A 21,608-nucleotide genomic window follows, 5' to 3' on the forward strand; every position below is an offset into this window, starting at 1 on the left:
TATTTACATGGCCCATATGTTTGACAAAGAACCTATATATTGAGTTCAGAGAATTGGTAGTAGCCGGGCCCATCACCCTAGCTAATTACTACGGAGTACGTACGTACTTCCTCCGTTTACATCAATATTAATGTAGAAAATGCTAGAATGACTTACATTATGAAACGGAGAAAGTAACAAGTATGGCAGCTGACTTGGCTAATTGGTGACAGATGAGGCGCTCGCCGGTCGAAGAAGGCACCGGAGTAGGCGAGGACGAAGGTGGAGTCGCGGGTGGCGTCGGTGTCGACGTTGCTGCAGGCGTCGTTGATCGTAGTGGCTCTGGCGTCATTATTTTCCTTTCACTACGTGATTGCCTGCCTGCCTGATTAATTGTTGTGTTAATTTGGTGATTCCGGCCCCTTGCGTAGAAGCGCATAATGATAATGATCTCTGAAGGTTATATGTGTAGGGTTCTATATGTGTCGCCGAAAGGCAAAGAATTTCGAAATTTTCAGAATATTTCGGCCTCAATAAGTTTGCATTTTGGACCCCTTTTTCCCCAGATTTGAATTTCTTTTGGTAAAATTGGAAAATTTCAGGAGAAATTAAAGTTTCCCATCAAGCTCATGAGAACTGGAGACTGCAGGTCCGAGCTCTGTCCCCTCTTAATCATATTAGATACTTCTACGAGTCCCGATCACTTGGGTAAAAGAATCTATGTTTAAGTCGTAGCCTAACATATCGATAACTATGTGTTCTAGTTGCTCTGTTCCTCTTGTCCACATGAGAAGTGTTATTATGTCAAATCGAGATTGTGTGGGTGTTCAATCTACCGCTCATGTTCAGATTCTCGAAATCAGTCTCGTTGGAAAAACCAATGCCAACCCCCAAACAAGTCTCTCCAATATAAGGAGAGCGGAGCTTAAAATGATATATTACGTATGATGCGACTTAGTTCAATGAATATGACAAGGATAGTACAAATAATGTATGTGTTGAAGGTGGGGGCCAACGCTATGTGGGTTAAGTGCAAAGGTCTCAATGTCATTTAGTTTTTGGCAGCTGTAGCTTCTATCAAAATTAGAAGCTCACTAAAATAATCAGTGTTTCGTCTACAGTTTCAAAAGATATAGATGTACTATTCAGAAAATGAACTAGAAGGCATAAGCTGAAAAAATAGTCTTTTCATATTACCAAAGATGGCTACTAACAAGCTGTTTCTCGTAATCTTACTCTCCTAAATAGACATTTCTTAACTTCTCACATTTGACATATGGGTTTCAATAGTCAACCACTTATGATAAAATCACCATCGAAACTGTTTGGGACATAAATATGAATCAATATTGGTAATAACTAAGAAAACGTTGTGTAATATGGACTTTTTCCTCTAACCGGAGGGCATCTTTGCACGGGGAAAAATGGCCCAGAATTCACTCGTATCGTACGACACTTCGAGCGATACTTATCCGGCCCTATAATGGTTCACGTACGGTCAATTTCAATTCACCTCCACCGAACCAGTCCAAGACAATTTAATTTATGACTGCAGTTGAATAGTATAACACGAAAAAATAAATCCAGAAGAAATATTCACCAGCAGTAACCATGTAAGGATAAGCTCACTTCCTTCATTTGCCACCGATCGAATTTGAAACAGCAAAAAAAAAAAAACTTAAACACGAGAGTGATTACACATGATTTTACACGCATAAACACACCAACCACACGTACACAACCAGACCATCACCATCAAATCAACCACACAACTAATTTAACACACGTACTTTTTAATTTTCCCGCCTAATTAAACAATTAAGCCATGCATGCATGCACGGATGCGTACGTTGCGTACGTCGTCGTCGTCGTCTACGCGCGGCCGCCCTCGTTGGCCTTCTTGAACGCCGCCGCCTGCGCCGCGGCGGCGCCGTCGGAGCCTCCCCCCGCCGCCGCCGCGAACGCGTCCCTCACCTGCTCGGCCGTGTAGGGGAAGCCGGAGCGGGTCATCGAGTTGAGCAGCGCGGCGGCGCCCTCCCGCATCAGCTCGCCGGCGCCGTCGCCGCGGGTGTTGGCCAGCGCGTCCTGGATGCTCATCCCCGTTCCAGCGCCGCCGGAGCCGGAGCCGAAGAAGTGGCCCACCGAGCTCGGCCACCGCCCCAGCGCCGACCACATCTCCATCGGATGCGACCTCCAGTAGCTGCACGCATGGAGGGGCCCCACTCGTCAGCGACTAAATTAGCAACGAAATTTAATGGAGTATTTTTTTTGTGAGGTGCCACGTGGCTTACTCGCATGTCCCGGGGGTGGTGGGGATGAGGCCGTGGCCGTCGTGCGACGCCGGTGTCGCCGGAGCTCCGCCGCCGCCGTACGCGCCGCCACCGTGGGACGGCGTCGGGGAGGAGCCGCCGCCAGAAGGCGTGGAAGGGGAGCTCCCGTAGGCGCCGCCACCGTGGGACGGCGCCGGGGAGCCGCCGCCGTAGCCGCCGCCAGGGGAGGGCGTCACCGGCGGGGAAGCCCCGTACCCTCCTCCGTGGGACGGCGCCGCGCCGCCGTGGGACGGGGAAGGCAACGCGCCCCCGGAGGGGCCGCCGCCGTGCGACGGCGTGGTCCCGGATGAGCCGCCGCCGCCGTGGTGGCCCGGGATCGGCGTCGGAGTCGTGGTGCCGCCGTGGCCGGGGAACGAGCGCGGGTCGAACGCCGGCACGCAGTCCGGCTTCTTGACACCATCCTCTGTAATCGAACAACACACATTACCACTCAAACCAACCATGGAAGAATGCAAGCTCTCTACGCCATGAACGTGCGTACCTGCTTGGGTGGTGGTCGTCTTCTCCACGGGGGTGGTCCTGGACTCGGCCACGGGGACGAAGGCGGCGGCCATGGCGAACGCGGCGAGCAGGAAGGCGCAACCCATGGTGGTGTTCTTCATCCTTGCTGCCGCCATGGGGGGTGGTGGTGGTGGAGTGAAGCGTGGGAAGGACAGCGCGGCTATAAATAGCGGGGGAGGGGGAAACAACAGAGTGGCTAGCTAGCTGGCGCCATGGGAATTGATGGTGAGCTTAAATTGAGGTCGCAGATGACACAGCGGGTGGTTGGGGAGGGCATTCATTGCTGCCTCTCTCTTCTCTCTTTGCATCCAAGAGAAGCTAGCCATGGTCAAGCTAGCTAGCAATACCTAGCTGGACTCGTCTGTGCTCATCTTCTCCTATGGCTTTAACTTCTTTGCTTCTTGAGGCCAAGCTCTCATTTTGTTCAGCCTTTTCTCCTCTTCGTGTATGCGTCCATTTCCATGAGTTGTCAATTTTGAGCAAGACTGGTCTTCTACTGGTCACATTGACCAAATTAAGCACGCTTGAACACCATGCTAGCTCGGTCCCATGGAGTCTTGATCTAGTAAGGCACAACCGCGCACAACTAAGGCCTGGTTTAGTTCCTTAAATTTTTTCCTAAAAAACATCACATTAATTTTTGGACACATTCAAGGAGCACTAAATATAGATTAAAAAAACTAATTGCACATTTAGAGGGGAAATCGTGAGAAGAATCTTTTGAGTCTAATTAGTTTATGATTAGCTATAAGTGTTACAGTAACCCACATGTGCTAATGATGGATTAATTAGGCTCAAAAGATTCGTCTCGCGGTTTCCAGGCGAGTTATGAAATTAGTTTTTTCGTTCATGTCCGAAAACCCCTTCCGACATCCGGTCAAACATCCGATGTGACACAAAAAATTTTTCTTTTCATGAACTAAACAAAGCCCTCAATTAGAGCTGCAACCGTTCGTAACCCTTGTATATGTGACGGGTGGTGGGTATTTGATCATAGGAGAATGATCGCTTATGTGAAAAACTCACCTGTGTCATGTCCCTATCAGTCGATACTAATAGTTATCCGTGACGGGTGATAATAAACCAGTTTAGACGTGGAGATCGGATTTTAGTCCATTTTTCTAAATAAAAAACAGAGTTGCTTTAGTTTTCAGTTATATATGTATTTCACTACAGAATCTGTCAAATTACATCCAATTCTTCGGACTGAAATATCAATCCACCTATACATATGTTGACTGATGCTTACACAAAATACGTCCCTCCATTTCAAAATATAATATTTTTAGATTTCAAATTTGTATGGCACTATAAATACTTCAGAGGCATTGATTCTAATGCACGGAAATCAATACATTTTTCGCCAATTAGGTGCTTGGTAGGGAAATCTAAGAAATTTAAACATTCAAATTTGGATCACTCAAGTGATTGAAATGGAAATTTTTTTCCATTTCTCAACCCCTAGTGTTTGCTAAATAACCTAGAGACATTTAATTATAAGAGAAATTGTAGCTGTCAGAAGCTCTATAAATAGACCGTGTAGAAATGCTTATATTTTGTTATTGGGGGAGTATTAACTGCATTACACTACTGAAATGGCTGTCCTAAGTTAGCAAATTAAGTAGGAGTTTCATTGATCCTGCAGATCGACAGCAAGTTGACGTTCCTGTGTGCTGGTCGTGAGATCTTGATGACTTGGCGTCGCCATCGGTCTGTACTAGAAGAGCCACCATGAGCCATTGATGCAGATCAAGTTAATGAAGGTTAGCTGTAGTGCTGTTCGCTTGCTTGTTGCTTACTGCGTACGTGGTCGTCTGGTTCTGGGCTCCACATATATATGTGTGTTGTTTTGGGGCTTTTGTTTTCATTTGCAAAGCTCTGGGCCTGTGTTTGGAACAATTATGGCTATTTTAATTTGTAGCAGTACAGTAACATGCATGTTGTGAGATATGCAGTAATACGGTTCACAGCAAACATTATATTTTTTTACCGTAAATATCATGCGTGGTTGTTTTAAATTTCTGCATCCCATTATAGCTTGAATACAAAAAGGAAAGAAAGAAAGACAAATTATCAAGAACAAAGGTGATAAATTCCGTGACAAATCAAAATAACAACAGTGAATCAAGCATATATAGCAAGAATAGGAAAGATTTAGTGGACCTGGGGGAGGGGAGCACCAGTAGTGTGGTGGTGGAGTTATGGATGTGTATGACTAAACTTATCGGGGTTCAAATCCTGATGCTTATGAATATTACGCACGTGCAAATGGACCTTAAAGGAATTCAATTGGATCAGAAATGTGCCGATGGTTTACATCTCTATGAGCATATGTTAAAGGATACAGTCATTGCGTATGCGTCTGTCTGTCATATAATTGCAAAAGAAAAAAAAGAGAAAGAAACAGTGCAAAGGGATTGTCAATTTGTCACTCTCTAGAGCACAACATTCTCGGATATTTCGGACACTCCAAAAATGTCTAGATCCATCACCATTCGCCAACGGCATATGCAGGTACATGACATTTATTAGTAGGGTATGTCCTGATAATTAATTACCTTTTTCTTGCTTTGGTTATATCTCGTGTGTTGCTCGTTCATAAAGTGACCTACCACTGGTCATTCTCCAAATTAATTAACAATCATAGCAATAATCCAACAACGAAACATATTTTAGCATGAGTCCTAATTAGCTCTGGTGTTATATTTCAACAAGAATCAAGAAAGAAAGCCTTGCTCTTGATGGCATTTTCTCTGGTGACAAACACTGAAAAATCTCTGTTGATGAACTCCATCTACCCAAGGACAAGTCCCTGCTAATCAAAATCAAACGTAGCAGCATCTCACAAAAGTCCATCTATCCCATTGAATGCGCACATATGCGTGTGTGAAGAGAGGAGTAGAGTATTGAATTGGTTTGTGGGGGCATTTTACATTTACAGTGGCACGAGCCTCTCCATGTGGCCTTCACATGCGTCTATCTCTACAAAATCAGAAGAGTCCTTGGTGTGTAGTAGTGCAAGACTGAAAGTGCAATTAACCACACACCCCCATCGATCGATCGAATTTGCCAAGCAATTACCTCACACTGCATGTAATAGTGTAGTACACTGGTGTTTGAATGCTCTGAAGATGAAGATGAAAATTAAGTATTTCACGCAAAACGAGATTGTAATAACGTGTGATTAATTGAGTTTTAATTATTACAAACTTGAAAAATGGATTAATCTGATATTTAGAACAACTTTCATGTAGAAAGTTTTCGCACGAAACGCACCGTTTAGCAGTTTGAAAAGCGTGCCATGAGTATCCAGAATTTAATCTAAGTTTTGTTGGATAAAAGAACAGGGCCTCCATCGTTTGATTTATCTGTGAAATAAGTCAAACGGCATATTTACAAACGAAAAATAATTTGTGAATAAAACTTTTATATATGTGTTCTTAGCGATCTAAAAGTAAAGGCTGGAAAATAAACTTCAGTGAAAAACTCCAAAATCACCTTCAAATTAAAGGTGTTCAAATTTTAGTTGATAAGCACATAAGCCAAAAGATGAGTCCTTTCGATTATTCCTTCTCTCTCAATGCATTTTTTTTCTTTCTCAAGTTAATCAGCAATCTGTGTGTGTTAATTGGATTATGGATTATTATATGCACACTTTCTAATTAAGCTCATTCATCCCAAAACTTTCTTCGTCAACGTTTCTTAGAAAACTTTTAAAAATCAACTTTACTAACCTTCATAAAATTCAATTCATTTGTTTTTACTCTCGAATAATTGTCATAAACTCAGTTTTTATCATTAATATATTATCTATCAGCACCTTAGAATGCACCGACGCATGCATGGCTTTAGTATCTAGGCTATGATAGTTTGATCTACGGAGGTAGAAAAATGAACTAAATAACTAAAAATAATTTATAGATAAAATTTTATATATGTATTCTTACTTCTTAGCGGTTTAAAAAGTGAATGACACAAAAACTAACTACAATGAGAAAACATCAAAATTAAGTTCAAAATTAAAGTTTTAAAGTATAAAATTTGATCATGACTACAAACAGACGATGAGAGACATCCAAAATACTCTATCCGTTCACAATAAAAGGGACATGGTAGCTCATCATTTGTACACAAATATAAAAGATTAGTAGTACTAGTACATTAATCACCCGTAGTTTAATTTTCTTTCCATTCTACCTTCAACCCCTTCTTTTATAATAGTTTTCTTTTTGTTCTCATTCTTAATCGTTTTAAAAGTCTCTATAATTTCTTAAAAAACAGAGGGCCCGGGGCACTTGGTAGGACAGATCCCCGATCGATTTTCCGGCCGTGCAGATACACATCAGAAGAACATGCATGGTGATCTGTTCTTCTCGATCTCTCTTCCGATCGAACGGTTCGATCAGTACGCGCGTACATACACATGCGACAGTACGCAGTACACGCGATTGAATTACTGCATTGCATTTTTGCATCGGCAATAGGCGTTGGTAACTCGGTGATGAGCAGTAACAAGTGAGTCAGAAGACGATCGATCGATCGATGAATATCGGCTGTGTTTAGTTCACACAAAAATTAGAAGTTTGGTTAAAATTAGAACGATGTGACGGAAAAGTTAAAAATTTGTATGTGTAGAAAAATTTTGATGTGATGAAAAAGTTGGGAACTAAACAAGGGCATCGGTAGATAGGCCGAGTTTAGTTCCAAACTTTTTTTTTTCAAACTTCCAACTCCCATCTATCTATAGGGTGTGTTTAATTCCTGAAAAAATTGAAAGTTTGAAGAAAGTTAGGAGTTTAGAAAAAAAATTAAAAGTTTATGTGTATAAAAATTTTTATAATGTGATATGATGTGATGTAAAGTTAGAAATAGGGGAGAAACTAAACACGGCCTAAACACACCCTATAGATAGATGGAGGGGCCACGCGGTTGGCCATATTTTAATTTGCAGTTGCAAATTGCTCGCAAATGGCAGTAGCAATCTCTCCATCGTCGTTGCAGCTGCAGCTGCAGCAGTAGCAGCAGCCTTTGCTTGCACTGGCCGACCTGACAAATCTCGCCGTATGCCAGCTCGCCTGCCCGTCCGGCCGTCCGGCTGGCCGGCCGGCGCCATTAGAGTACGCACGTACGTACTACGACGTTGAAGACGACCACCACCAGTGGCTGGCCGGCTTGCTCTGCTTGTCTCTCCCTCTTCTCTCACCCAACATAATCTGAACTATCTGAAGAAACAAATTTGAGGTGGTATCTGAACATAATGGGATTACAAATTTCTCTCTGCTTACAAATTTAAGTCCCTATCACATCGGATGTTTGGACACTAATAATAAATATTAAACGTAGACTATTAATAAAACCCATCTATAATCTTGGACTAATTCGCGAGACGAATCTATTGAGCATAATTAATCCATGATTAGCCTATGTGATGTTCCAGTAAACATTTTCTAATTATGGATTAATTAGGCTTAAAAAATTTGTCTCACGAATTAGCTTTCATTTATATAATTAATTTTGTAAGTAGTCTATATTTAACACTCTAAATTAGTGTCTAAATAAAGGGACTAAAGTTAAAGTCCCTAGATTCAAACGCCACCTGGTCATCCATCGTTCGGTTGGTTTCCTTTTGATGTCACCGATGACCATGAGCTGAGGTAGAATTGACTATTTGAGCGCGGTAGTAGTAGTACGAGTGTTAGATCCAGCGGCCATGAATGCGCATTTAGTTCACTGCCTCTGAGGAGCAACAGTAGTTAAAGTTGTCATGGGGACGGAGCGAGACACGCTACAGTTGTAAATGCTACTACTACCACACCACTGCTCTACTACCACTCTCACCTCCATCTCAATCCAAGAGAAGTAAATTCAACGTCGTCTTCTACTAGTCTTCGTCTTACATTCTCTACGCTTTTCTTATACTAATACACGTACGATCGTACAACTCATACATGTCTCTAATTTTGATTGATCTATGGTTATATATAAAATTAGAGACATGTAACCATAGATCAATCAAAATAGAGCATGTTCATATATACTGCAGCCGTTTACAACCACCGATCAAATTCAATCGTACATAAGTTGAACAGTTGAGTCGTATGTATAGCAATTATTTTTCTTTTTTTTCCTACGATGAGTGCACTGTATCCTGATCAGTAGCAAGCATGTGTGAGTGACAGTGTGACTGAGTATTGTTGCTGTTGTTATTACTTGGCGGATAAAGATCCTGGCAGCCGAGAAATGTCAGGAGATGGGAACAAAAGAATTTTGTGCAGCTGCAAAGTGCAAAGCCTCTCATGCATGGCATGGAGGGGAACGGTGATCCACGCTTGTCTGCCTCAATTGCGGGGGATGCAAAAGTCACCATATATACAAGCATTAGTCCATTCCCAACCCAAGACACTTGACATGGTTTCCATAAACTCCACATCACCAAAAAAATTTAGTACTAGACACTACTCTTTCAATGCAAACATCAATATTTCATACTTAAATTTAATGTTACTTATCTCACATGATGTCTTGGGTGTTGTGTAGAAATCATGTCTCATGCAAGACATGGTTTCCTTCTCTTTCCTCATTTATTCACTTGCCACATCATTTTTTATTCTAGGTGGCAGCTTATTTAATAATATGGATACCATCCTAGTCATTGGGTTGGGAATGACTTTATATTGCGGGGGATTCTGCATGTTTTAATTGTGATTTCACATCGGTTTTTGTAGATTGTTAAACATGGGCCATGTAAATGGGGGGGACAATTGACCATATTACTCATGGGAGTACCTATACATCTTTCGAAAGATTTTTATAATCGTATCACACAGATTTTTAATCTTTAGATTAAAATCCGATAGATATAATAAAAAGCAAAAAGCAATTAAGAAACACCATAATGGACACTAAATTACCATATCCTCAATAAAAAGACCAAATCCAATACAAAATTTAAAATTTACATGCGAAGATTCAAAAATTACAGTGTAACTTACAAAAGTTACAGTGTAAGTTTCATAAATTACACTGTAACTTACAAGAAAATGCACTGTAAATTTGAGTAAGAAAATCGAGTGAGAGATAAGAAAAATCTTTCGAGTGAGATATAGCAAAATCGATTACTCATAGAGAGTACCTATACATCTTTCGAAATAGGGAGTACCTATACATCTTTCGAAAGATTTTTATGATCGTATCACACAGATTTTTAATCTTTGGATTAAAATCCGATAGATATAATAAAAAGCAAAAAGCAATTAAGAAACACCATAATGGACACTAAATTACCATATCCTCAAGAAAAAGACCAAATCCAATACAAAATTTAAAATTTACATGCAAAAATTCAAAAATTACAGTGTAACTTACAAAAGTTACAGTGTAAGTTTTATAAATTACACTGTAACTTACAAGAAAATGCACTGTAAATTTGAGTGAGAAAATCGAGTGAGAGATAAGAAAAAATCTTTCGAGTGAGATATAGCAAAATCGGGCCTGTCTCTTTAATTCTGATGGAAAGTAAACAAAAAAAAATCGTTGACCATTTATCCATGTTGAATTTTTCTGCAGACCTCACGAGAAGCAAGGACCACAGAATTTGATCCCGCTGCATTTTTTTTTTTTCTAATTGGAGTGTCACGTATACGTAAAATTAAAGTCACATTGGATTAAAACCGGTTGAACCGTGAACATACCATGTAGACCGAAACTGCTATCAATATTATCGAGGGATTAGATATTATTGGTTTTAGAAGTCGGGGGAAGCTATACACGGTACCTGGTTTTGGGTCGAGAGATGTGAATAAAACTTGACCTGTATGGAGGAATCTAAAGTAAACTTTCTTACTGGTTAAACGGTTACTGAAATATGGGCCACATGTCTAACGCCATCAACTTGGGCCACATGAGAGAAAGTAAACCAGGCCACGAGCCCACGAGATGGCCCACTGCTGGTACTGGGCCGTGCTGTCTTGTTGGGCCTGTACCTCAGCTGGGTTTGGGCTCTTCGTGGCCACCGGTACCGCTGTTAGAATTGACATGAAATTTGCAAAACCCACCGCCTAACGTTTTACCCACCACAATCATGATATTTTTACCTTTGGAGACGAATTGCAGTTATGAAAGCTACATTTTAGCCTTGTATTTGTGCTTAAAATTTTGAAACGCCAACTTGTCGAATAACATATATGTTTTAAAAGCAACACCGAATAACAAATTTTCGTGAGTGGGTACACATATATATATGAATATATAATTTTGGGACATATTCATCACAGTACCTCCTGTCTTGCATAGTTCCATGCATGATCTGAATGGTTGACACATGCACGCCAGGTTGATTTGCAAATATATAGTAATTTTCAACAGAACCAGTACGTGTAAAATCAAAATTCTAGCAAAGACCGTAGATATATAATACTCCCTCGTTTCATATTATAAGTTCGTTTGATTATTTTCTTAGTTAAACATCTTTAAATTTAATCAAATTTATAGAAAATATAACAATGTTTTCAACACAAAACAAACATATTATGAAAACATATTCAATGTTAGATTTAATGATATTAATTTCATATTTTAGATGTTAAATTTTTCTATAAACTTAATAAAGTTTGACTAGGAAAAGAGTCAAACGTTTTATAATATGAAACGGATGAAGACACAACATGAAGATCAACGACAATGCATCAATCCATGGTCCTCACATATATATCGGCAGTGGTAGAGTTTGATCTGCTGATCAGTTACACGAATCAGAGCACAAACGTGCTGTTTATATATATATATATATATATATATATATATATATATATATATATATATATATATATATATATATATATATATATATATATATATATATATATATATATATATATATATATATATATATCATACAACACACACAATATGGCACAATGGTGGCAAGGTCTGTTTAATTTGTGCACGTACGCAATTACGCATGCAGCTGATGAGCAGCCACAAACGCTAGCTTGCAATGCATGCTGACACATTTTTTTTTCACAACGCCTAATGACAATACTGGTTATGATGATCTGACGAACACATAGAATTACTGCATCGATTTCTTCAGGTTGATCACGCTGTTACGTAGCCGCGGGTATCGACGCCTTCAGATTTCATCTGCAACAGATACAACACACTTTCAGATTTCAACTACAAGAGATGTAAGAAACAGTTACTGAGTTAATTATTAAGATGAATGCCAGTAATACATATACTCCCTTCGTTTCTAAATAACTGACAACATTTACTTTCCATTTGAATATTGAACATTGTTTTCTCTCAAATTGTTAGACCAAAGTGAACAAAAGTCCGATGCTTGTATTTAAGATATAGCACACTTTAATAACATTTTATCATTTCCAAAGACGAGTTGCCAAAGTTCGAAAGTAAATAGTATCCGCTGGCAGTTATGTAAAAATAGCAGAGGGTAAATATCAACTTGCCTAACTGGATTATACTCTGCAAATATATACTTTTGTGTAGGTATAAATCTACAGTACTGAGTGTTTTATTTACCTAACGTACGTGTGTACGTACGGTGTCTACACCAAAACTAATTGAAGGCCGGCTGCTGCCTGCAGAATAGAAACAAAAGTTAAACAAGAACTGTATATTAACATATGTAGCTGGATTTGTAAGAAACACAAAAAGACTGAATAATATAATCTCGATCTCTGGAGCATGAAATTCTGTAAGCATATATATTCAGTTAATTGATCTCAATTTACCCGAGTTGAAGGGTAGTTGGCTGCAGCTGATGGGCGTAATGCTGAGGCTGCTGCATGATGTTCACTTGAAGAAAGTTCCTGGAATCATATGGGTTATTAACCATATGATCGTATTCACTTGTTGATGCTGCCCCCATCATGTTCAGTGGCTGCTGTCCCCTCTCATTCTCAACAACCTACATAATCAATTATTTATATAATCAGAGGCCACAGCTCTCAGAAAGAATTCAGTTGGTAATTAACTATATTGGAACTGCAATAACTTATCCTCATAGGAATGTATTTACCTTGCTCCTCAGGTACATGTTGTCATTCTGCAGCTCAACTTCCTGAAGAATAATATATATGTGACATGTAATTTGGTCTGAAAAATGGAACTAAGACATGCAAAAGAAAGGAAACTACGTACGGTTGGCATAAAACGAGTTCTCGTGCTATGATCTTACTTACCCTTTTCTGCATGTACTCAACTTCAGCATATAACAGCTCATTCTGCGATAAAGAAATGTCCACTGGGTTGATTAGGACGATCAAAATGAAATTGAGATATACAAAGGACATCGATAGCTCATGCATGGAATTAAAGAACATAGAATTTGCACTTAGTCAAAAGTCATGAAGAAATAGCTGATGTATACTATAAGTTATATAATGCTTTAAATTGAGTTGCACTATATACCTTTCTAGCCCTTATCTTAGCTATGCCTTTCTCCAGCCTGTTCTCTACCTGTTTAAGGTCCCTGAGGCTCATGGTGTTGATAGAATCCCCCACTATGGTCCTACTAGAGATATTTAGGCAAGCCGAGTTAGACTGCAATACAGAACATTTTGGTTTATATTGGTGCAAAAGTAAGTCATACGTATCTGGAATCTTTACCTGTTTGCGTTCTGTAAGCTACTGATTTGTTGGCGCAGTTTGGAGGACTCCTGCTGGTAGTGCTGCAGTTTGCAGCATATATGATAGCATTCATCAGTACATAAAGTTTATGTTGAAAACATATTCTAGCTGAAATGATGTTCAACCGAACATTCGCAGAGAAAAACTCCTGTTTGGGTTATAATTAGTCTATTTCAATTTTCACTTATGTATTAAACATGTCTTTGTTTAAAAGTTTTATGTTACGTACGTCATATTCTTCACAAAAAACTACATGATCTCTCAGATTTAGCTATAAGAAATTTTACAGGCCAAGTTTTTTTTTCAATAAAAATCTACTGTATGCAATACACCACTCTAGCAGAAAAACATCAGTGCAGTCTGAAGGTTCATACTATAGTAGCTTACTGTGCTGGGATAGAATCATCAAATTAAGTTATATAAGTTAAGAAATAGGATGGAGTTAGTGTATAAATTCAGATAGTCTGTTTTTACTACTACTAACTACTTACGTAGTACATTTGTTTATGGAGTAATATTTCATGTGGTGCCAGGAAATTAATTCTTATTAGAAATACTACTTCACACCCCTATAGTTTCCTTCAACCTATAATATACTGAGCACACCAAATAGTTCTGTTCAAGCCTTCAAGGGGATACATACTGCAGTTTTTGACTACTAGCTGGTTTATGATACTCATAAATTGCAAGATTAATTCATGGCTGGTGGACATGACTAAGCATAAACAATTGATGGTTTTAATTGTTCTCTACATTAATCCACAAATTTTCAATGTTTGTCTAAGATTTGTGAACCCCTAGGCATCTCTACCGCCATGAAATTACGATATTGGTCTAATGAACAATTGCATGTGATCCACTGGATCATACAGAGGATCCTGACTCCTCAGAGCATTGGTTGGCTGCAATAACCGCTGTGTAATGCCCATAACTTTCTGCTCAGGATTTCTTGTCTGAAGATTTTGCTCAGAGAGGTCATGCATGTTTGCGTTTGCACAACAGTAACTAGTAAGAATGTTGAAAGTTCTATAGCATTTAAAGATTGCTCTTACTGTTATTCTGATATCTATATATGTCCACATCTCGGAGTCAATTCGGAAAATTTAGTACTAGTTGAAGAATGTAGACTGAAAGAAATGACATGATGTTACCTGGGCATTGACTTCTGCAACTGTGCCAGAGTTGGAGGTGTCACTGTTTGCCTTCTTGTACCTCTCAACGGTGGATTTCACACTGCAATATGACCATGATTAGTCAAGGGTTATGTTTAATCACTCCTACACAAGAAATTACCAGTTTCAGAACAGTATAGCCAAGACGACTGCGAAAAAAAAAACTTACTCGCTAGGCAATTCCAAAAAAGTTTTTTTTTCTAGAACATATAATTTTCGGCAAGCTAGCTATGAGGGAGAAAAGTATGATAATTAATTGAATTTACTATCCCGAAATTATCGTATAAGTATTGGTTTTAAAAGTTTACACAAGAGGCAACTGAGCATAGCTTGTCAGCATCTTCATGTACTACTAAAAGGACGAAAATAACCAACATCAATTAGTAATACAGAGAATACAGTATAAATAAGTGCAGTAGAAAGTTGAAACTGACATTAATATCTAGTATTCCCTCCATTTCATATTATAAGTCATTTGATTTTCTTTTCTAGTCAAACTTTGTTAGTTTGATCAAGTTTATAAAAAAATTTAACATCTAAAATATCAAATTAGTTTCATTAAATTAAACATTAATTATTTTGATAATATTTTTGTTTTATGTTGAACATACTAATATATTTTTCTATAATTTAATAAACTTAAAGAAGTTTGATTAGAAAAAAAAATCAAACGATTTATCATATGAACAGGAGGGAATACTTCACATTTAGAATGTGGCGTTCAAGGGCAAATGACCATAGTTAAAACACAACATAGCACATTGGTCCGAATCGTGCGCTATCACAAGTCACTCGCTCATTCATGAACTACTGCAGAGTAGCACAGTGGAGTACTGTTTCTCTTTACCGAGGAGATAGAGAGCTTTTCCTGTCATCGATCTGGGGGTTTTGATGCACAAAATGAGACTAGACGACTCCATTGGTGTGATGTGTGTTTCTTATCCATGATTTTGTTTTTGGGTACGGCACAAGAAATCGTGATATACCGGTGTGTCGAAGGGACAAGTGAACACAAACGCTAGCTGACGCCACCAGACAAGGAAAAAAACAATTGTGCGACTCCAGTGTATTCAGACATCATCTTATTTGGCAATATTTCATGAGTTATATTTATCCCCATTAGTTAGCACTTGCCGATTATTACTAGTTTCACTTATTCTATTTTTCATATTATTTTTTGTGGGGTATTTTTCATATTATAAAATGACTGCAAATCAAAAGTCGCTGCTATGTGCTTCTTATATACTAGTAATACGTACTATTCAACGAAAATAACTCAAGGCTCCCTAAATCAAAGAAGAGAAAACAAAAAGTATGCAAACTGAGACTGTGAAGTTCGGAATTTTGAGAGACTACGTCAAGAGAGAATAATGGTAGCAAGCGTATAAAACTATTTTCATCCGAAAAAGAGCATATAAGACTACATATAATGAACTAAAGATCAGCATTAAGTTACAAAATTTTGAGACACTATGTCAAGAGAATAATGGCACCAAGCGTATAAAACTATTTTCATCCGAAAAAGAGCATACAAGACTACATATAATGGACTAAGGATCAGTGTATGTGCGCTTTATCACTCTTTGAAACCGATATAAAGACACTTCTGAAATTGCAGGTTCGAATTAACAGATAAAGCTATAGAATAGTGGCCCTAACATGCTACTCCGTTTTCAGTACAAGTTAACGAAATCACGGAATCATATTAATATACACCTTAACTAGATAACAAATAGTTAATTTTGTGCACATTGCTAAACAATTAGATGTACAAATATGTGATGACTTACAAAGTGCATTCATAAATTTAGTATAAAAAAATGAGTAGTACCAGAGCTAAGTTCTTAAGTGAACTCTAATAATACTATAAATAAAAGGTAAAAAAATCAAGGCTTAGATATACTATGGACTGGGGATACACTAGTATTTTCTCTTTTTTGAAAAATAAGAAAACTCAAAAATGATGGTATGGATGATAATATATATTTGGAGTTCAGTTGTATAGAACGTACGTTTGACAGCCCAAACAACACTTATCCCGTGTTCACCTCACGATCACATTATGTATTCTATTTTAGTTTTGGTGTGTTTGTTAATTATGATTTTCAACCTTAACATATGAAAAACCCAAGCATGTAGGAAGCAAACTTATTTTGACCTTATAAATCTTGTTTTTTCTTGCATAGTTATCAAGCAAAGCATCATATCTAGCTTGAATAGCTTGAAGAAAACAGGGCATGCGGCAATAGGAGCAGAGCTTACGATGAATAGTATATAACAAGAAAACAAAAAATATCCTATTACCTTAAGCAATCTATAAACTCTCCAACAGTACTTCTCATCGCAGAGATTTTATTCTCGTTTCTTAGGCAGATCAATGCATATGACATGCTAATGTTTTACAAGGTTGTACTTACTAATGTAACCACGTAACGTATACGTGGAACTACGTAGTTCCACAGTTTTTATTGTCACAAAGGAGATATTGTTATGTCCATATAATTAAGCATATTTAGACAGAAAATTGTGGAAGGCCACCTTCCAAAATGGTGTACTTGCTACCTAGTCAGCCAACTAGCAAATAAGTTCTTCAAAAAAAAAAAAAACTACCAAACAAGTCAATAACACAAACTGCTGACAATACTTGAGCAGAAACTGCTTATGATGATAAATCCATGAGAATAAATCATTTTAATTTCCAAGGACCGACAAATATGTGGAAATAGTATACGGAGTACTACCCTAAAAAAAACCTAGCTAGAGATCACTGTATACCAAAGATATCCCCAAAAGGTTCTCCAAAAATATTCTTCAAAGATCTTCTGTTCATGCATGCTACTGTGAAGTGACTGCTAGCTAGCTCATGTCTTTTCACTACAACCTTTGAAATTTTCCTTTGTCCAAACATAAAGCGTGCAATTGCTGCATAAAATAACTAACAAACAATCATATCAAGCAGCGAGCACTATCAATCCCCTCCAACCCAAATGAAGATTTTCAGGCAAGAAATTACTTAATCCCTCCATCCTAAATATAAAAACTTTTTTCACCTGCTCCTCAATATCAACCTACCACAATTATTTCCTATTTTATTTCACCTACTTTCTGTCATTCCTTAGAATTTCTTATATTTTGGGTAGCAAAAAAGATGTCCATTATCTAAAAAAATGCAAAAAAGATGTCACATTACAGTGGTAATGTACCAGTAAACATATTGTTCGAGGACCAAAGAAATTGGAGTAATGGTAGTACTGAAGTACAGACATCAATCCTACTATCTTCCTGGCAAGAAAGAAATGAAACCTTAGGATTCTCGAGAACGCTATTTGGCTGCCCAATGTGAAGCTGGGCACAGGATTTCACATGATTGGGCAGCAACAGTGAGACTGGTTTTAACCCAATGGACAAACGAGGGCAACAAGGCAGCAACGCACACACAGAGACTACACTACACAACTGTAGGCTTTTACCCATTCCCATTCTGACCAAAGCCACCAGCTTTTCTTCACTCCTCTTGTAGTCTCCCAATACAAATGCAGGCCCAGTAGTTGTACCATTGCTGCCACGCCATTGGACGCCATTTCTACTGCGACAGTGGCTGCATGGACACGTGTCATCCGTACAAGAGAGGCTTCTTTTTCTTTCTCTTTTTTTTTTTTTGGTGAGGATACATGAGAGGTTTCTGATCCCCATGTTTAAGCAGTGCAACAAAACGTATATATGTGCTTCTAATTTCGTTTTTCAAGGAGGATTGATTAGTCGCGAAGCAAAAAAGAAAAAGTCAATATGTTTTATTAATTGATTTCAAATACTTCATGCAGACCACAGTTTTTCAGTTTTTTCTTCAACATAACTAGACAACAGTGGCCATGTGTGTAATTTTTTTTATGCCTGCATGACATGTTTTCACATAACATTGAAACTGATATTTTGGTACACAAATTTTAGTTTTCTTTATTTGATGAAAAAACAAATAAGCTTATCCTGCCACTTTTTTATTTACATGCATACGACACATAACTAGAACTAATAGTCATAACAAAATCATTTGTAAAAAAAGACTAGCTAATATTTTTATATAATCACATTATTCAGTATGTATAGCTTATGAGGAAAGGGAGACATGCAAAAAATATGGAACAATCATCTTTGTGTAAATTCTTTCAGTAAATCAAACGCATGCATATGTACTCCCCTATATACTTTACTGTATTTTTTTCATCTTTACTGCTGTTTCTTTGTTGGATCCCTTCTTTGTGTTTGGTTCCTGTTCAAAAGTACAGTGGTGCTGTCAGGCATCACCTGCCCTCGTGAAGTTGCTCGGGACTAAAATTTGCACCACACAGCCACACACACTCATGAGAGAGAGAGAGAGAGATGCACATGGGGATGAAGCCCTAACCCTAGCAGCTCATTGGTTGGAAACAGGAGATGATGCAAAAGAAACTGGAACACAAGAGAGAGAGAGAGTGTTATATCATCAGCTGCTTGTTTATCCCTCTACCCTTATTACCTGATCAAACATACATACACTAACACTTGGCACATTCATGTACAAACTAACTACTAGTACATCAATGCCATGGCCAACCATACACACTCTCCTTGCTATCTAGAGATCTGCTTCTACACAAGCAAAGCTACACAAAAGGGAAAGATGATGAATGGAGCCCCAGGATGCTCTATATTTTTTGTGCAAATATGTGTGTGATCATACACATCATGAGGTGTGAGAGAGATCTTAAAGCTCACCTCTCTCTCTCTCTTCATCTATCTCTACAGCTAGCTCTGCCACACAGACATACAAGCACACAGCTTGCCACAGTGGAGAGAGAAAGGAAAAAACATAAATACAGCAAGAAAAGAGCAGGACCACCAAGCCAAAGAAGAACATCTCTCTCTCTCTCTCATCTCACACACACAAGAGAGAGAGAGAGAGAGAGAGAGAAAGAAAGGAAGCAGCAGCATACTACACACAGCAAGCACTGTCCTAGATCTATCTCAAACATCTAGCTCACCTCACCAGAAGCACAAAGGAAAGCAGCAAAAGAAGCTAGCTAGCACACACACACAAGCAAGCAAGAGAGAAACTGTTGCGATTTTCTTTCTTTCCCCCCAGAAACACCAAATAACACGAGACAGTTAATAACAGAAGTAACAAAAGATGCATCTCCCATTTGACCCTCCCCTCTCTTTGCCCCCATGAAAGCTATCTCCATACTTGCTCCAATTTGGACAACCATGAACTCAACCAACAAACATTTTCTTCTTTTTTTTTAAAAAAAAGAAACATATGTGTAGCTTCTATTGTGTATGCATATTTCCATAGCCTTTTTAGACCTCTTGGTTAATTTTATGGATTATATAAGCATAAGTAGGATGAGATGAGATAGTATTTTGTGAATCACCTGTTGTTGGCGTACTCGTAGAGGCGGCCGCGGCTGGAGAAGACGATGAGGGCAACCTCGGCGTCGCAGAGGACGGACAGCTCGTACGCCTTCTTCAGGAGGCCATTGCGGCGCTTGCAGAAGGTCACCTGCCGGTTCGTCGTGTTCTCGATCCGCTTTATCTCGATCTTCCCCCTCCCCATCTTCTCGCTGCTCCCCGCCGCCACCGCCGCCGACGATCCTGACCCAGCCGGCGCCGCTGCCGCGGTCAGCTCCGTCATCGACGATGGCCCGCAGCTCAGATCGGTCTGGACACAAACGCAACAACCCAAATCAAGAAATCAAGAAGTGAATCACTGCGTGCAGCTGCCATGTCTATCTCCGGCTTAATTTCTTGATGAGAAGAAAAATAATAATCAAGAACTGCTCTCCTGTTCTTATCTTTGCTTGTCATGGTGATGTTTAAAGACCCAGAGATCCTACTCCTATCTACATAAAGCATATATTCCTCTTTCTTGACTCTCTAGCTAAATCCTCACAACATGGCAACCAAGATTCCACACCACATATAACACAAGCTTGTGCTCAAGTTAAGAAAGGAAGCAAAATTTATCCAAAAGCAAGAAAGCCAGAATTTACCATCATGTTCATCATGGATGGGTATGCTAACTAGTGCTCTCTCTTCTGAAGATGGAAGAGATCCAGAGAAGGAAAGAAAGAAGATGTGAGAGAGGCAGAAGCAGCAACAGGAGGAGGAGAGGTATTAAAGAGAGAGGTGGGGGAGAAGAAGAGGAAGAAGAGGAGGAGGAGGGAAAGGGGAAGAAGAAATGTGAGGTGAATGTAGTTAGCAGTAGCTTTTGTGGCCAATTCCAATCTGATAGCTATCTATCTCTAGCTTGTTGTTTCTTCTGACTGCAATCCACAACCTTTCTGATTTACTACTAGCTAGCTCTCTTTCCATCAGTCTTTACTCTTTGATCTCTTGTCCTGGCAGGCAGTGCTGTGCTGTCAGATACATATGTCTCCATATCCATTTTACCTCAGAATATGTAATGCAAGTAACTCTGATGTAACTCTGCTTGCAAAGCTTTGCTTCTTGTTGCTGTAAGTCTGAAACTTGCTTTGTTTGGACTGGTAAACTGCATGTTAGACACAAAAAAACAGTTGTGGGAACAGCAAGACCGGTTATTGCTTTCCTCCTTTTTGTTTCACTTTTCACAGTTCAGGAACCTTGTAAGCTGATATATCTGAGACAATGTTACAGATGTTAATGCCAAGGGCTTTACATTGTTTTGCCAATGAAGTTCAGCAGATGCACTTTTTTTTTCAGAACTCACCTAACAAGTTTTACTGTAGTTTCCAATTCAGCAAATCAAATTACTTTCCTATTTAATTTGTGTGATATATAATAACTGATAACTAGTTGCTTTATTCTACCGATCAGATCATCAGAGAGTAAAAACAAAGCAAATCTATATATACAGCATAGAGATGATTTAATGTATGATGTATATACAACCATGTGACACTCCACATACACTGTCCAGTTTCTGTTTGTCACATAGGATGCAGAGATAATGGCTAAGTAC

At 38.9% G+C, this 21,608-nt stretch overlaps 2 protein-coding genes across 4 annotated transcripts; both read right to left on the reverse strand.

The window, feature by feature from the left end:
- Positions 1-1,585: 1,585 nt before the first annotated feature.
- On the reverse strand, positions 1,586-2,947 carry LOC4327070 (protodermal factor 1). Its single transcript, XM_015788412.3, has 3 exons — positions 2,791-2,947; positions 2,271-2,712; positions 1,586-2,179 (listed from the first exon to the last, which is right to left on the reverse strand). The coding sequence occupies exons 1-3, from the start codon at positions 2,924-2,926 to the stop codon at positions 1,852-1,854; spliced, it is 906 nt and encodes a 301-aa protein (XP_015643898.1). The 5' UTR covers positions 2,927-2,947; the 3' UTR covers positions 1,586-1,851.
- Positions 2,948-11,461: 8,514 nt separating this feature from the next.
- On the reverse strand, positions 11,462-20,898 carry LOC9271572 (MADS-box transcription factor 3-like). Of its 3 annotated transcripts, none has more exons than XM_015777012.3 (10): positions 20,659-20,898; positions 20,041-20,327; positions 14,612-14,693; positions 13,440-13,501; positions 13,242-13,341; positions 13,013-13,054; positions 12,850-12,891; positions 12,563-12,738; positions 12,351-12,409; positions 11,462-11,951 (listed from the first exon to the last, which is right to left on the reverse strand). In XM_015777012.3, the coding sequence occupies exons 1-9, from the start codon at positions 20,671-20,673 to the stop codon at positions 12,388-12,390; spliced, it is 828 nt and encodes a 275-aa protein (XP_015632498.1). In that variant the 5' UTR covers positions 20,674-20,898; the 3' UTR covers positions 11,462-11,951; positions 12,351-12,387. The 3 variants fall into 3 exon arrangements, with proteins under 3 accessions (XP_015632498.1, NP_001411501.1, XP_066163391.1); NM_001424572.1 differs by having other exon boundaries at positions 11,713-11,951; positions 13,242-13,344; XM_066307294.1 differs by lacking the exons at positions 11,462-11,951; positions 12,351-12,409 and having other exon boundaries at positions 12,559-12,738.
- Between the last annotated feature and the right edge of the window lie 710 nt (positions 20,899-21,608).

Source organism: Oryza sativa, chromosome 1 (assembly GCF_034140825.1).
Source record: "Oryza sativa Japonica Group chromosome 1, ASM3414082v1".
Taxonomy (NCBI): Eukaryota; Viridiplantae; Streptophyta; class Magnoliopsida; order Poales; family Poaceae; genus Oryza; species Oryza sativa.

What these genes read in the sequence shown, in the direction of transcription:
- LOC4327070 (XM_015788412.3), bottom strand. Translation starts at nt 2,926, where the DNA reads ATGGCGGCAGCAAGGATGAAGAACACCACCATGGGTTGCGCCTTCCTG. An exon ending in GACGACCACCACCCAAGCAG is followed by an intron (nt 2,713 to 2,790) that starts GTACGCACGTTC and finishes GTTCGATTACAG; the next exon opens with AGGATGGTGTCAAGAAGCCG. An exon ending in ACCACCCCCGGGACATGCGA is followed by an intron (nt 2,180 to 2,270) that starts GTAAGCCACGTG and finishes CCATGCGTGCAG; the next exon opens with CTACTGGAGGTCGCATCCGA.
- LOC9271572 (NM_001424572.1), bottom strand. An exon ending in TACGAGTACGCCAACAACAG is followed by an intron (nt 14,694 to 20,040) that starts GTGATTCACAAA and finishes GTCATATTGCAG; the next exon opens with TGTGAAATCCACCGTTGAGA. An exon ending in TTGCAGAAGTCAATGCCCAG is followed by an intron (nt 13,502 to 14,611) that starts GTAACATCATGT and finishes TGCAAACTGCAG; the next exon opens with CACTACCAGCAGGAGTCCTC.